Below are 16,023 nucleotides of genomic sequence, written 5' to 3'. Positions count from 1 at the left end.
CTGGTATATCCTAGGTGCTTAATAAAATCTTGTCGAGTAAGAAAATGAATACAGGGAAAAACTAATAGTTAATAGTTTGACCATCACATCACATCATTTTGACTACTCCTGTAACACTGGGTTACATTTTAAATTGGTCCTAGAAGTGGCCAGTCAGGTCTTGGGCCAGGAGGAAGCTATTGAAATGTTTGAACCTGTTACTGGACATCAGTCCAGCAGGGTGGCCGAGAGCATGGACTGCCCATGTTGGAATCCTGTCTTCACCTCTTCCTAGTCACAAGACCTAGACAAGTTCCCTAACCTTGCTGGGCCACAGTGTTCCTATCTGTGAGGTGGGGACAGTAGTGGTGTCCATCCTGTAAGGTTGTTGTGTGAGTTAAGGCATGAACTGCTTGGCACACCGTGGATGCTCTCGAAACGTCAGCTGCCACCCTCTGTGTGTGTTGGTCACTCAGCCTCCTCTGCTGCAGTAGACATACCCAGGATAAATATACTCACATGTATCATTGCTGATCCTTCCTTCGCTTCCCACGTACACAGTAGGTCCTCATTGTTATCATTTGGGTGTGGAAGAGCCCAGGAATCAGGTTTGAGCTTCAGCTTGGCAACTTCCCCACCACATGGCCTTGACCTTGGTCAAGTTCCTGAGGTTAAGGGAGGCTCAGAGAGGTTATCTGTAAAATGCAGGTCCTTTCCTCACCGTATGAAGGATTACGGTCAACCAAGTGCCTGGCCCACAAGGTGCGCGCCTTAAATGGTGGGATTGTTATCATCCCCATAAAAAGCACACAAGGCCCCTTGGCTTTTGTGGCCTGGGGTGCCGAAGCTGGGTCACTGGGCGCCAGTGAAGTCATGGGCAGGCCTGCAGGCAGCAGTGGGGACGGGCGGCCTTGGGAAAGGGCCCATGTTGCAGGCCCCACACGGCCAAAGCATTTTAAAGGCCTCGTATTAGAAACATAAACCAATGAAATAATACAGCCCCCATAAAAGCTGACTTTTAATGGGTTGCGTGGTGGGGTTTTCTCCATGGTGGGGTTTTCTCCGTGGCGGTCCTGTAGCCACAGGTCTTGGGGAGACTGCCGCCATGGGGAGAATTTAACCTTGCACGGCGTGGGCATGATTTTACAGGTTTTATGGCTGTTTTTTCTCCTCCAGAGTGTTGCTAGGTCATTGTGCACCAAGGGCAACCTGCATACATTTAACAGTTTACCTGGTTTGGGGTGGAAATGAAAAATGAAGTAATAAATTAAAGAAAAACACAACGTGGATTTTACCCTCCTCTTCTCGAGGCAACCATGGAGGAACAAAGAACCAGTGTTTCCCCGGACCACTTAATCAAATTCTAATGGCTTTTATGTGTGGACACTTGCCTGCAGGTTCCCCCCTCCCCAGAGGGGGCTACAGGGCATGTCGGGTGTGTTTGGGGCTTGTACTGCCGACCCGAGGGCAGGGGTCAGCAAACTACAGCCCAGGGGCCATATCCGGCCCACCGCCTGTTTCTGTGAAACGCTTGGAAAAAAATCAAAAGAAGATCTCCTAGCATGTGGGAATTACATAGACTTCGGATTTCTGTGTCCAGAAGTGGAGGTGTTTTGGCACGCGGCCCCACCCGTTCATTCCTGTGCCGTCTGGGGCGGCGTCTGCACGGCCCCGGCCAGACTGAGGAGTTCCCATATGCTGTGTGATTCAAAGCCAAGTACTCGCTCGCCCTTTATGGGTACGGTTGGCCGACCCCGCTCTAGGAAGTAAAGGAGAGGAGAGGAGACGGCTTCAAGTTTCTTGGAATTGATGATCACTCTCAGGGTTCCTATGGGGCTCAGAGGGACAAGTCAAAGGAGAACTGCATGAGAAGGAGCCTGGAGACCTTCCAGAAGTAATCGGCTACTTGAGGAGATGGCTTTCCTGGCTTTTCTGACCGCAGATTGGCTTCTGAGCAGAGGGGCCTGCGATAGCCCCCTCCGGTCAGCCCTCTTTGGCTGCCTGGCTTTCCTGTCAGAGAATCCCAAAGCCTGGCTCGAGGTCAGGTAACTTCTCATCAGCTCCCTTGATGTCTCAAAAATAGAGACATTCCCACTTTCCCTCCCAGGAGGCAGGTACTTTTTGTCATAAGTGATGTGTAAATCTAGTTTATAATCTCCAGTAGCTTTAGAAATTTATAACAAACACTTTTTGGCCAGTGCAGAGAATAATAACTCATTTAATCTTCACAACCAACCCAGGGAGGGAGCTCCTTTTCTCACTTTCATTTTACAGGTGAAGAAACAGAGGCACAGAAAGGTTAGGTATCTTGCCTAAGGTCACACAGCAGGTATGAGGTGGAGTCAAGATCCAAACGCGGGCTGCCCGCCCTGCTGCCAGTACACAGGGCTGAACTCTTTAGACCCGTGCATGGGTCTGCTTTCCTTGTTCTGCTCGTGCCCCGCCCTATTATTCCACAGGAAAACGGCCTCCTGCATGGGAAGAAAGCACTTGTTACTTCGTTAATTCATCCCTCCCTCCTCCATCTTTCCCTCCCTCCCTCTGTCCCTTCGACAAATAATTATCAAGCAGGTGACTATGTGTTAGACACTGTGTGAGGGACTGCATGAATTGAAGGTGTTTTGTGAACAAGAAGAATGAAAAAAGAGTCTTTCCTTTTAAAAACGGTTCTTGGTGTCCTCAGTGCTGTTGGGTTTTTGAGACATTTGCTTAATTCCCCCTCTTTTGTTAATTGTAAGAGCTCTCTCTGTCAGTCTAGAAACATACACCCTCATCCTGTCTGCCTTAACCTGATATTTTCATGAACAATAACCTATCTACAAGAGGCTTTGGGGAGGCCAGGCCTCTGACTTAGCCAGTGGGAAGGCCCTGCGCCGTTTCCCCCCCTCGGCACCCTCCAAGGAGGCTCCCACCGGGGTGAACTCACCACCCAGCTCGGGGACCAGGAATAAGAGGTCATAACTGGTTGCTGAGGGAGGAGGTGCAAAATTTTAAAAATAGCACCCAGCTTGGTGTTGGCAGAACTCACTCTCTGGGGACAACTTTTACCCTGTATTCTGCAAGTGGCTTCATTTGAGCGTTTCCGATGCCTGTCTTATTTTCTCAAGGATTTGCTGGGAAGAATTTTCAGCATGATTTATGTCCCTCTGGGTGTGGACAGACCTGAATGTTGGGGAAGACACAGCGGCCCCATGGTGCTGGATGAAGGAACAGCTCTGCCAGAAGCCCAGTCTCTCTCCCTTCCCCCTCCCCGTTTCTTCTCTCCTCCTCTGGGCCTTTTTCTGTGTCAGTTGGCAGACACTGGTTGCCCATTTCTGATGAGCCTTCACTTTCTCTCCTCAGTCATGCGGAGGAGCCCCTTTGGTGTGGACATCTGCTGCCGGAAGGGGTCGCGAAGCCCCCTGCAGGAGCTGTACAGCCCGACCCAGGTAAGCCTTGCGACCTGCCTTGCTGCTCGGCTCTGTCTCCATGTGTCGGTTTCTCTGGAGTGGGGGATTACAGGGTGGGGTTGGAAAACTCCAGAATTCAGTTCTTTTGGGGATTTACTTGCCATTTTACCTTCCGTGGCTGCTGTCTCGGTCACCCTTTCTCTACGGAATGGCTCTGAAGTTCTAGTCAGAGATAGTTAGAATTAGAGGAACGGCTTGGTGGAGTGCTGGACTGAGCTTTCAGACCTGCCCAGGTTTTGGATCCCTGGGAGCCACACGGTCACAGGTGCCAGCAAGGGGGACTCTGAAATTACAGAGCCTGCCAGGCTGTGGGGTCTCCCCCTTGGCACCCCCAAAGAAGGCTCACATGGGGACGAACTCACCGCCCTGCTCCCACATCCAATTATCCGAGCCCGACAATGCCCCCAAGAGTCCTACTGCGCTGCACCAGTTTGACAAGAATCCCTCATGGGGGGACTTTTTGCTACGTGACTGTCATGGTAAGTTCGGACTTGATGATGAAAAGAGTTCCTCTTTGAGCAAAGTAAGTTCCAACCAAGGCAAAATTGTCCTCTGTGGAAAGCTAGGAGCAAAGAGGTGACCTGGCTGTCGTGGTGATGGCCTTGGTGATATGTTTGGGTCTTGATGTGCGGACTCCAAGGGTGGTCCTTTCGCGGGAACGTTAGTTAGCTCGTGATGCCAAGAGCTGGTGAATGAACAACTCGTGGCCCATCAGCTGACCTTTGATAGCTGCTGACAAAGGGGAGAAAAATGTATTGCTTTAACTCTAATCTCAGAGTTTTAATTTGTATCAAATTCTTAATTTTATACTCCTGTGAGCAAGGTGATTGGTGGAGGAAGATAATGTTTGGTCCTCAAAAGTGCTGAATCCCCAGAAGTCTTGCAGAAGGATGAGCCTGAGAACTTTGTGATCCCACATCTCTTTCCTGTCTTTCACCCGCACTCCCTTCTGGAAAAAAATGGATTCCCGTGTTTGTGCCAAAAAGGGTGGCCTAACCCTTTGATTTCACTTCCCTGTCAGCCCCACCACTTTGGAGCTCAGCACAATGAGGCCAGATTAGGCAGGTCATTGCAAACTCAGATTGCCTGAGGCCTCCTTTACTGGGCTCTCTGGTGACTCAGCAGGGAATTTGGATTTGAGTTTTGTCTGGTGCCCAAATAGTCTGGTAATTATAGGAAAGTCTCCCAGCCTGTTCACACAGGGTCCTAGGGAAGAGGCAGCACCAGCGTTGACGGAGGAGAGGGTTTCTGGTGAGCCATGGGGAAAACAGCACGTGCTAGTGAGATGCAAACCTTCTCTGTCTTTTAGTAGACATCATCTGCTCTCAGATCACTTTCTCCTTCAAAACAAAACTGCTGAAGCACTCCTGCTTTCCTGAGGAAATTTTGTGGGTAACATATGGTGTCATGGGAAGAGCTATTTCTGAAGCCCCTCTGGGCAGGAAGTCCACAGACTGTGCTGGTCACTGTTGTATCTTTAGCCTTGACCCCTAGCTGGTGCCCCTAAATATCTATGATTGAAAGCATGGAAGTCCAGGTTCGAACTCCTGCTTCACTGCCAGCTGCTTGTGCAACCTTGAATGTGTGGTGAGTTCTCTTTAGGGGCCAGCTTTTGCATCTCCCTGGAATGTTGGGAGGAGGAAATAACTGACCTATCAGGGGCTGTGTAAACATGATTCGTCATTATCGTGGTCATGAGAATGGCTTCAATATCGGAAGCCTTGCCTTTAGAATTTAGGCTGGGTTCAAAGCCTGGTGTCCTCATTTGCCAGCTGCGTTAGCGTGGGCAAGACCCTTAACTGCCCTGAGGCTGCGTTCCTCCTTTATGTGCTAACAGTTCCTTCCTTGCAGTGCTGCACGAGAAGATGTGCTTTGCTTGGTGCCCTCTGTGAAATTTGTTCATTCCCAGACGCATTCATTCATTCACTCATTCATTTTTCTCTCCACTATTACAAGTGCCCCACTGCGTGCTGCATGTACCACGTGCTGGTCACAAAAGGGCCAGCAGGGCCTGTGTGGTTAGCCTTCTGCGTCTGATTCTCTTTATTATTCCAGGGTTGACTTGAGTAAGCTGCCTGGCAAGGGAGACCCTGCTTGGTCCATGTGTAACCCAATCAAAGGGCAGAGAACCTTCCTGGGAAGAGGTTATCTCTTCCATCTGGTGGTGTTGAGTGAGATGCTCACTGAGCAGGAGCCTCGGACCTGGGGGACTAGTTGGGGAGGTGGGGCTGGAGAGGCAGCTCTGGGAGCCATTTGTGTGGGCGTAGGTGGGTGAGTCACCACCCTTCTCCAGAATGTCATGGGCAAGCTGTCTGGCCCCTTTTGCTGGTAACCAGGAAAATGTTCCTGCAGGAAGATCTCCCCGTTTCCTCGGGATGTTGTCCCAGGATGTTTTTTCTTAGGCTGATTTCCTTTACAGGCTGCAATTATATTCTCTTCCCACGCAAGTTCAGTCAGTGGTGCTGCTCGGAGAAACCATCTTGGTGATCTTTGGGGGTCGTTGCGGGCTGGGGAGTTCAGAGGACAGAAGGGAGTGAGCACCTTGTTGAGTCGGGTTAGGTTTTGTGTCCACAAGATATTGACAAACAGTGCACCCAATCGGCCTTGGTTGTGGTTTCTCCCGTTCCCCTCCCAGCCAAGCTGTGGAAGCCGCTAAGCCTGGACTGATGTTATCACGGAGGCAGAGGACAAACCTTGTAATTGCTAGAGTCCCAACTGCTCCTGGAGGTGCCGTTTCTCCTTTTTCTGCTGACTGGTTATTTGGGTTTGATATGGCAGTGAAAGCAGGAACTGTTTATTTTAGATGATAAGAAACCAACATTACAGCAAGAAGGCACCATCTTGGTTGCCGTGTACTGGTGCTGTAGACCGGATGCTTTCTAGATGCTTATGAACATCTCGTCAGATGCTTGTATTAAGCCCCAAGCTAGGTATTACACCCCCGTTTTATGTTTGGGAGAACTGAGGTCAAGGAGAGAAATGCCTACATGCCTAAAGTCACACAGCTGGTAAGAATCAGAGTAAAGGTTCAAACCCAGGACAGACTACAAATCCATTTATCTCCATGCTGTAGTCACTGTCACAGCAAAGTTCTCTCGGCAGGAGTTACTCCATCCAAAAAAAAAAAAAAAATCACACCCAGATTTTCATTGGACAAAGGCTTAAAAGCTCCCTTAGGAAGACTGGCTATAATCTGATTTTAGTGTCCAAGGTTTTCTTATTTTAGTGCTTTGCAAACCCCCAACTGTTACAACAATCCGTGAAAAAAAAAAGTTTGTAGTTGATATTCTTAGAAAAACTGCACTCTGATGTCTTATAATTTTCCTGGTTCTCTGTTGTCTTCCTGGCCCTAAAATAAAACGTAATTGCTGATCAGATCAGCTGGCGTCAAGTCACCGAAAGTTCAGGAGTTGCCAACTGCATATTTGTGGGCCGAGCACATCTGTGGGCCGCCCGGCTCAGCTCAGACTGCAAGGCAGAGCTGGGCTGTCAGCCATTAATAGGGCATAATTGCCTCTCAAATGCCAGCAAGGGCAAGACAGCTTGTCCTGCCTCGCCCACCTCCCAGTCCTCTCGTGGGTTCCCTGAAATCTTCCCAGCATCACTCATGTGGTTCGGCCCTGCCCTGCCTGGTTCTTTCTTTAGCGTTTCTACTTGGCTCTGTGATTACCATGTTCCGAGAAGACAGATGCTCAGCCGGGGGCTGACCAGGAACTGGTAAATGCTGAGTCTAGGAAGCTTCCACAAGGTACCAGCGGTCTGTGAGCCTTCCTAGGGCCTCTGAGGACCAGTCAATATAATCTTTTGACCTGTCAGTATTTAATAATAGTAATTATTATTATTATTGTAATATTATTATTATTATTATTGAACTCTTATTGATCCAGTCTTAATGTGTTGAAGTAAATTTACTTCCCCGAAAGGTAGGCTCCAGGAGGAAGGATGGAGAGAAGGGGGAGGTAAGAAGGAAAGAAGGAAGGGAAAGAGAAAGGAAGAAAGTTACTGTTCATAGAATGTGTAACACATGTCAGTGACTCTTCAGGACACACATCTCATGGAATCTTCACAGCAATCCTGAAAGGAAGGTATCTGAGAATCCCATTTTTTAGATAAGTTAACTGAGGCCCACAAGAGCTAAGCAACTTGCGAGGATCGCACAGCTTCTGAACGGTAGCGAGGGTCTGTCTGACCTGCAAGATCGTAGGAGGAAGAGAGCCTCTCCCTTTATGTTTCCCAGGTGGAAAAATGCTTACTCGAGGTTCTCTTTCACAGCGACTGAAGCTGAGATCTGGGATGTGCTCGGGATAGTTGTAAAATTCCTGAAGGCCGGGGCCAAGGCTTATGGTATGGAATGCACAATAGATGTCCTATAAATGATTGCAGATTTCTTTTTTCCTCACTGAACCCGATACTTGGAAGGGCCTTTGGTCTCCGGGCTGGAGCCAGGCTAAGCAAGAGTCACCCTCACCCTGCGATGGAACAGCGCAGCTTGGTGCCATTTGGAAGCCAGGATCTTTGTTTCAGTTTTAGATTGATAAAAGCCTGAATCATCCAAGGAGGCAGGGAGTGGGAAACTTCCTAGTCCCAACCTAAATCACTTTCTGAGCAAGGCTTGCCAAGATTTGTTTCTTCTGCAGATGTTTATAAGATAAACAGAGGAAAAAGACACAAAGCATGTAGGTAATAGAACTTGTTAAGTACTGTGGGATCTAGGCCTTTGGAAAGGTTACAGGAGAATCTGGAGTGAGCAGTTAACCGTTTGAGGTGCAGGACACAGTGGGAGGCTTTCTAGAGGAGATGGCATTTGAGGCAGGCCTCTGAAGATGCATCAGACTTGACATGACAGAGAAGAGGGAACAGCATCACAGAGGGAAGGAACAGCAGGAGTGAGGTGCACAGGTGGGACAGTCCAGAGAATGGTGAGGGGTTTGTGGCTGGTGTGATGGAGTGTGCTGGAAGCTGGTTGGTTGGGGAGGAGGCAGGAAAGACAGGTGGATACCAGCTGGATAAGGCTTGTTCACCCTTCTGGAGGGTTTAGTCTTCACCTGTCATCAGGGTTGATGGTCCTGGGGAGCCCAACAGAGATGGTGTGCAACTTAAAAATCAGCTTCTGCTTCAGACTCAGCTGCTTGTTAACTGTGGGGCTTCTCTAAGGAGGTCTGTCCCCTCCTTCCTACAGCCTCCTCGTCTATAAAATGAAGGCATTGGATCAGATCCATTTCTCAACACCTCCTCCTGCACTCAGGACCTCTGAAAAAATATACAGTGCCCAGGCCTTAACCCCACCCCAAGATTCTGACTGTATTGCTTGGGCTGGGATAGGGCTGGGGCATCTGTTTTTCCCCCATCCCTAGTTGATTGTGATGGACAGCCAGAGTCCAGAAAGACTGTGTTGGAGATTCTTTTCTGTAAGGGCCTCTCCAGTTTTACAATCTTTGATTCCCACGTAACCCGTGACCCATTCCTTGAGAAGCAACTCAAAGCACGTACACTGAGGTTGCTCACTCTTCCCTACTCTCTTTCTATATGAAGGCCCTGTGTCAGTTTCTTTGCACTCAGCCTTGTCCACTAGGACATAGAGACCACATTCCTTCATGTGCTCCATTGGAAGGTTCGTGGATCGATGCCCTGAGTATTGGAGACTCATTATGTGGACAAACCCAGGAAATGGAACCCTTGGGTAGAGTTTTGGGTGGAGCCCTGTCTAAATGATAATTGAGCCACATGGCTCTCAATCCCATAAGGAGAGCCCAGACTTGTTCCCTGCCAGGCATCAGGTGTGCATCTGGGAAGGATCAGTTTCAGTCTTATGAATAAATGTGAAGGGGAGAAAGGACTCTCTGCCTTTTAAATTGTTCTTTGGGAAGAATGACACAGAGTGGATGGATACACGGCGGGGAGGCATGAGAGACCAGACATTGTACAGCCCCCAACACTGGTCAATTCATCCCTTCCTTACCAACCGCCTGGTAAATGACAAGTCCATCTAATTATCTTGCTTTGACCCAACAGCTGTCTACCAGCCAAAGAGTGATTAATTGATTTAGCTGTGGACTGGCTCCTTATGCAAAGATATTACTTACTGTCAGCCTAGCAGAACGGCAGCTGGCTGGCAAAGATGAAATATTACATCAACCTGATCTTACACACAGCACTCAAGAGAATGCTTCATTATTAATTGCAAATTACAAAAGATGAGTAAAGCCCATTGCAAAAACCAGGGACAGTGGGCCACCTTTTTCACTGTGGCTCCATTATTCTTGAACCAGGGAAAGTGCCCTGGTCGGGTTTCCAATCAGGCTGGGCCAGATGGAAGATCTAGAGTCCGTCACAATTCAGGTCAGAGGAGAGGACTGGATGCTGGAAGGAATGAGGGGTCGCAGCCCAGGTGTATGACCTAGGGCAATTACTTAACCTCTCCAAGCCTTGATTTCCGTATCTGTAAAATAAGAGCGTGATTCCTGGCTTGCAGATTTGAGAGTTGGTGATCATCAGTAGCTGTCAGTGATCTGGGTTGAGTTAGGTGACCTGGGACTTTTCTTAAGGGGTCTGGAACCCTGCTATGTCCCTGGCACTGCAGACTCAGACATTTGGCGGGTGCACACTTGGAATTTTGTTAAATGATAAGAAGACGGATGATTTTCTCCTGCCTGGAAGCCAGTAGCTGTTCATCGTGAGCTAAAATTTTTGATTCAGATTATGTGTCTGGTAGACTCTGCTACTGGGAAGCCCGCTGTGCTGATTGTAAGGCCATGAGTGCCTCTGTGTGGGAGTGTGTGTGCATGTGGATGCTCAGCCCACATCCTGGAAAATGGGCAGATGCAGCTGTTATGTTGTAAAGGTCTCCTGTGGTTGTGTTAGTCAGACCCCCAGTAGTTAGCTAAGTGCCTCAGTAATTGTTGTTAAAATAAGACCATCTCTGGGCTGTGTTCATGTGATGCCATTGATTTTATTGATTGGTCTACATTTCATTCAGTTTTTATAGGCAGTTGTTCTGTTTCTGGAAGCCTGATTTGACCCGATATATTCAAATCTGGATAGCTCAGTGCTCTAATGGGGTTCTTCTGTGTCAGTCTGTGTGGGTATACTCTGGCATATTTCAGCTAGAGGAGGGCATTCAAGTGACAAAACGACCTTAGCAATTTCCAAATGGTAACACAGCTGTAAAATCTGCCATTTTCGGAAAGTTATTTCCTAAATTACCCTCAATTATAAGAGGCCTCTACATAATTTGATTTTTCTGTAAATTATACAACTCAAGGAGCTTCTCAGCCAACTGGATTTTAACCTTGTTGGATTGGATAGAACTGAAACAAAGCCCTGGCTTGTTTTCAGATTCTCTGTAGGAAAGACATGGGGGCGGGGTGGGGTGTAGGGGTGGGTGTTGGCCTCCCCCCATCCTGCCATCCTCTTGATGGCGAAGTTAGCCTGCAGGTCTGGTGGGGAGCAGGGTTTTCACCCTGCCTCTAGCACTAATTACTGTGGACTCTGGGGCCAACAGCTGAACCTTTTTTAAGCACTGGAGACCTTGCTTTTAAAGTAGGAATAAAATACCAACTGTTCAGTTATTAAGGATTAAATTAGAATATAAATAACAAGTTCTGGGCACATGGCAAGCTGCTCAGTCAATGCCGGGTTTTTTGGCTGTTGTTTTTTTAAAGCGCAGGTGAAACCTCCAGGAAGCCCTCCCTGATTTCCCCCCTCTTCAAACTCAGTTAAATGTCCTTCTAGAATGGTGCTATCTATTCACAAGATATATGACTCACGTATGTTGTTTGAAATTTTCTGGTAGTCACATTTTTAAAAGTAGAAAGAAAAACAGGTGGAATTCATTTTAATAATATATTTAACCCAGTATAACCAAAATGTGACCATTGCTACATGTAATCAATAAAAATATTAAGATAGTTGACATTCTTGTTTTTGTACCGAGTCTTTGAAATCTCATGTGTATTGGACCCAGCACATTTCACTTTGGGCTGGCCATATGTCATATGCCTGACGGTTCCCCTAAAAAACATCCTTCCCAAAATGTAAGTGCAAGGACTGTGGAAGGGCTGACACTTAGATGCTGGTCATTTACATCTCAGCTTCGTTTTTATAAGATTCTCTCTTGAGACTGGCATGTGACAGTGTGTGGAGGGTAGAGAGAATGTATGCAGGGAATTGGATGCTTGAAAGGACTGCAGAAAGTGAGTCAGAGACTCAAAAAAGAATGGGGGAAGGGCAAGGGGCTGCTTAATCCAGACCTCGCCCTTCCTCAATACACAGCCCACATCCAGCCCTGTTTCTTTCTTCCTACCCTCTCCCTCCTTCCCTCCTTCTTCCATAGAGTGAAGCACAAGTAGAAACTCAATAAACATGCATTAAATGATACAGAACTGAAATTCCTGGACACCACCTTTCCTTCCCGCACTTTCCATATACCCATTGTATTCATTTGCTGTGGCTGCTTACTGTAACACAGGACCGCAAGCTGGGCAGCTTAAACAACAGAAATGTATTGTCTCCCAGTTCTGGAAGCCAGAAGTCTGAGATCAAGGTGTTGATACGGTTGTTTCCTTCCGAGACCCGGGGTGGCATCTGTTCCACGCCCCTTACCTAGCCTCTGGCAGGTGGCTGGTAATATTAGGCATTCCTTGCTTGTAGAAGCATCGCCTCAGTCTCTGCCTTTGTTCTCACGTGGAGTTGTCCCTGTGTGTGTGTCTGTGTCCAACCTTCTGTTTTTTATAAGGATTCCAAATGCACTGGCTCAGGGCCCACCTGCTCTAGTAGGACTTCATCTTAAATAATTATATCTACAATAACTCTCTTTCCAGGTAAGGTCACATTCTTGGGTACCGGGGTTAAGACTTCAACATATGAATTTAGAGGGGTGCAGTGCAACCCATGACACCTACTGTATGCATAGTAGTTTGCCAGATGCTGGAGCATTTAAGACAAAGATGTCCTTTGTGGTTCATTATCAAATGGGCAAGTCAGGCCAATAAACTGACCGTCACAAAACGGAGCTCTGTCTGAGTTCGGTGCATGATGCTGGGGGAGCGTAGAGATGGAATTAAATTAGACGAGGCGTGTGCAGGTGGATGTGTGTGCTCTGGTGTGTGCATAGCCTTTGTCACCATGATGGAGCAGAGGCACAGGACAGGTGGTACAGAGAGGAATGTCTGTTTCCACCCTCCCCCGCACAAACAGCAGCAAAGAGGAGAGGACACACTGACTACCCAGGCACGGGAGCACGGTCCCTCCTGAGCGGGCACCCCCATCCACACCCCTCTGATTAGGACCGGCAGGCCAGGGATGTGTAAAAACCGATTTGATTGTAGCTCCTAACCTCTAGAAAGGTCTGCAGCTCCAGCGTCTACAGCCAGTGTTCTGCTGTTCAGTATCTACATGGCCACGCCAGGGGACACTGCCAGGTTGGCCTCACCCCAGGCTTGGCAGGTGCAGAGCTGCTCTGGAAAGCAGCTGGTCGTTCTGGAACATGCCACAGGGGTGTGACACCTGGGCAGACTCCGCTGCTGCCTAAAATGGCCTATTGAAATATTTCCTTCTCTTCGTCTTAAATCAGAGGTTTAAAGCCACAGAATGGCCAACATATAGTTCTGGCAGTCGCTTGGATGATTGGAGAAATAGCTCTGGTTGTCTGTTCTATCTCCAGCAAGTTCTCTGCAGGATATCCACAGGTATCCACAGACATCAAGAGTCTTGCCAATGCAGGGCTTGGCTGTTCAGAGCTGGGCAAGCTCACCACTTGCTTGGATCCAGGCCTCACGTCCCGTCCCAGTGTCTGGGGGAAAGTTCTGGGAGAAACGGGAATGTTTGAGGCCCTGAAAGTGATTAAGAGCGCAGACCTTGGAACCGGCTGGAAGCCCAAGCCATGCCCTGCCAGCTGTGTGACTTGATGACGCGTCTTACCTTCTCCGTGCCTCGGTTTCTTCACCTGTAAAATGAGGATAAGACATCCTAGCACCTACCTCATAGGGTTCTTGTGAGGATTAAGTAAATGCGGACACATGAAGTGCTTAGAAAGGTGACTGGAATGGGGCAAGGCTGATGTGTTTGCTGTTTGCTGTTACCATTATTCAGGCACAAAAGCCAGAAAGGAGGGAATGAGTGATCCATGAGGACAGATGAGCAAATTGAAATTCAGATCAGATCCATTGGAGGGCAGAGCTCCAAGGAGCCAGTTCATCTCTGTTAAAAGGGGGCTCCAACCAGAAATTGACACAACACTGTAAACTGACTATACTTCAGTTTTTAAAAATGGGGGATAATAAAAAAGGAACTCCATCTTCTAGAGCAGAGAGTCTCCGTTTTGGCTGCTTTCGGAATCAAAAAAGAAAAATTTTTAAATCCACACTTTCAGCCCACTAGATAAGAATGTCTGTGTGTCGGTACTTTTTTTTAAAAGCTCCCAGTTGATTCCAATGTATAGCCCAGTTTGAGAACCAGTTGCTCTGGGTTTTTCCTGCTCAAGAACAGGTCCTGTGACCAGCAGCCAAGGCCTCACCTGAGAGCTTGTTAGAAATGCAGAACCTTGGCCACCACCCCAGCCTGCCGAATGGAAACCTGCATTTTAACAGGGTCCTGGGTACTCTGCACCCACATTAACTGGAGAGGGCTCCTGAGAGAGCAGCCCACTCCCTGGGGACTCCTGCCTTAGACAACAAAGGACAGGTGGTGCCGAGTCTGCATGGATTTCAGAGGCAGGGACGAAGAAGTGGTCCTTACCCTTCCTGGAGCTTGGCAGGAAGCCAAGCTTTCTGAAGACTTAGAAGGCAGATGCTATGTTTATGCACATGGGGTGCTTGATAGTGGCAGGGAGCTGGAGTCCCCTGGTGGGCTAGATGGATGGACAGCCTCTTGGGTCCTCTGGACACATTAACTGTGAAACAGATGTGGCTTTGAACGGGGACCCTGGAAGTGAAAGCCACTATGATGCCCTTAAAAGGCTGTGTTGTCCTTCCTGGGTGCTGGGTCCCTGGGGTGAAGGGGATTTGCAGGGTGAGGAGCTGAACTGGGCTCCCGTGGGTGGCTGCAGTCTGAGTTTGTTCCCTTCACAACTGGGCTGTTCTTGACCTCACTTTGTTAGGAAGGAGGAGCCCACGGGAGGCCGTCCATGCGCTCCCACCCTCCCTCCGGCCTCTACTTCCAAATGATGTTTTTAGGTGTCATCCTCCCTCCCAGCCCCAGCCCACCCCTCCCCAACTGCCCCCAAATACCAGGCACAGCAAGTCTCAAACAATGCAGTTTAATGGGAAGAAAATGGAATTTAGAGCCATAAGTCCTGAGCTCAGATTTCTGCTTCTTCCCACTTCCTAGCACTGTGATCTTCGGCAACTATCTCAAAGTGGGACATAAATGATTAATTTTAGCTGAAGAGGCTACATAGTGTAGCTGTTAAAACTGGGGGTCTTGGAACCAGGCTTTCTGGGTTCAAATCTATACTTGCAGGCAGAGTAACAAGTCAGTTATCTCATCTCTGGGTGCCTCAGTTTCTTTATCTGTAAAATGGGGATAATAGCAGCACCTACCTCTTCGGATTGTTATGAAGATTTAATGAGTTGATTTGTGTCAAGGGCCTAGAACAGGAGCTGGAAACAGTCAGATATGTCAGCGAGTATTGTTTTTTGACCTTTATGTTTTCACCTTGAAAACTTCCCACTCGTCTTCCTTCCAGAAAAATTGTCATCACAATTTGGTATCTAGCAACAGACTCTCAAGAGGAGCTTCTCTTGCCCAATGATGTTTATAGTGCCTCACTTTCAAATAACCTGTTACTGCTTTTCAAATGCAGCATTCCCCATTTTTCAGATGGGGAAACCGAGGTACAGAGAGGCGTTATTGTCTTTTAAAGTAACCCATGCAGGGTCATCCAGTCCAGCTGAGGAGCTGCAGAGCCACAGCTCAATCCAGATCGGTAGCCTGTTGCTCCTGGGGCCAGGCCACCTCGCCAGCTCGGTGGGTATAGAGATTCTTTGACTCCATGAGTGACCTGAACTCCTTTGATTCTTAATTCACTGGTCCTTAGGTAGAGATGAACTCCCCTCTTCCCCTGAGGGAAAACTTGCAAATGGCTGGCTCCTGCCTGCCCTGGGTGGGTGGGGATCATGGCGCTCGGGACATACCTGGGTAAAGGTTGCCACTCCTGAGACCTTCCTAGGATGGGGGCATGTATCCGCCTGCACTCTGTGCTGGCAACTTTTCTCCACTTCCTGGCTTCTCAGCCTCTCCCAGAGCCTCACTCAGACTCCTCATGAGTCAGACCGCACATCCTTAAACCACGAATGAGATTGCTCAGGTCAGAGACGGTATCTGAAACAGCGAAGTTACAGGAAGTGCATCTGAGGGTTTAAGAGTTGGAAGACTGTTTTTCTGAGTTCTTCCCTGCTCAGGCACAGTGACCATCTGTAATTGTCTCCTGAGTTCATTCTTGTCAGGAGCGAGGAGTCAGTTTTCAGTCATCTTCCTGGGTCTGTGTTATGAGCTCAGTGGAGACACCATCTGTCAGCCACTTTTCATCCACTGGCCAGAGCCTCAACCAAGTAACAGTGTTCAAACAGGAATCAGGCTGATTCTAGGTCTCCTTCCT

General features: G+C 48.4%; 1 protein-coding gene across 3 annotated transcripts in view; it reads left to right on the top strand.

Moving 5' to 3' along the window:
• The window catches only part of CHST11 (carbohydrate sulfotransferase 11), a 241,142-nt gene that overhangs the window by 110,142 nt on the left and 114,977 nt on the right, over positions 1 to 16,023 (top strand). For all 3 annotated transcript variants that reach the window (XM_006205880.4, XM_006205879.4, XM_072973082.1), the window contains one exon: positions 3,322 to 3,407. In XM_006205880.4, the coding sequence (XP_006205942.1) occupies positions 3,322 to 3,407 (86 nt within the window). The remainder of the gene's footprint in view (positions 1 to 3,321; positions 3,408 to 16,023) is intronic.

This window comes from Vicugna pacos, chromosome 12 (genome assembly GCF_048564905.1).
Source record: "Vicugna pacos chromosome 12, VicPac4, whole genome shotgun sequence".
Lineage (NCBI taxonomy): Eukaryota > Metazoa > Chordata > Mammalia > Artiodactyla > Camelidae > Vicugna > Vicugna pacos.
Note: the sequence above shows the minus strand (reverse complement) of the source record. Positions and strands in the feature narration are given on the sequence as shown.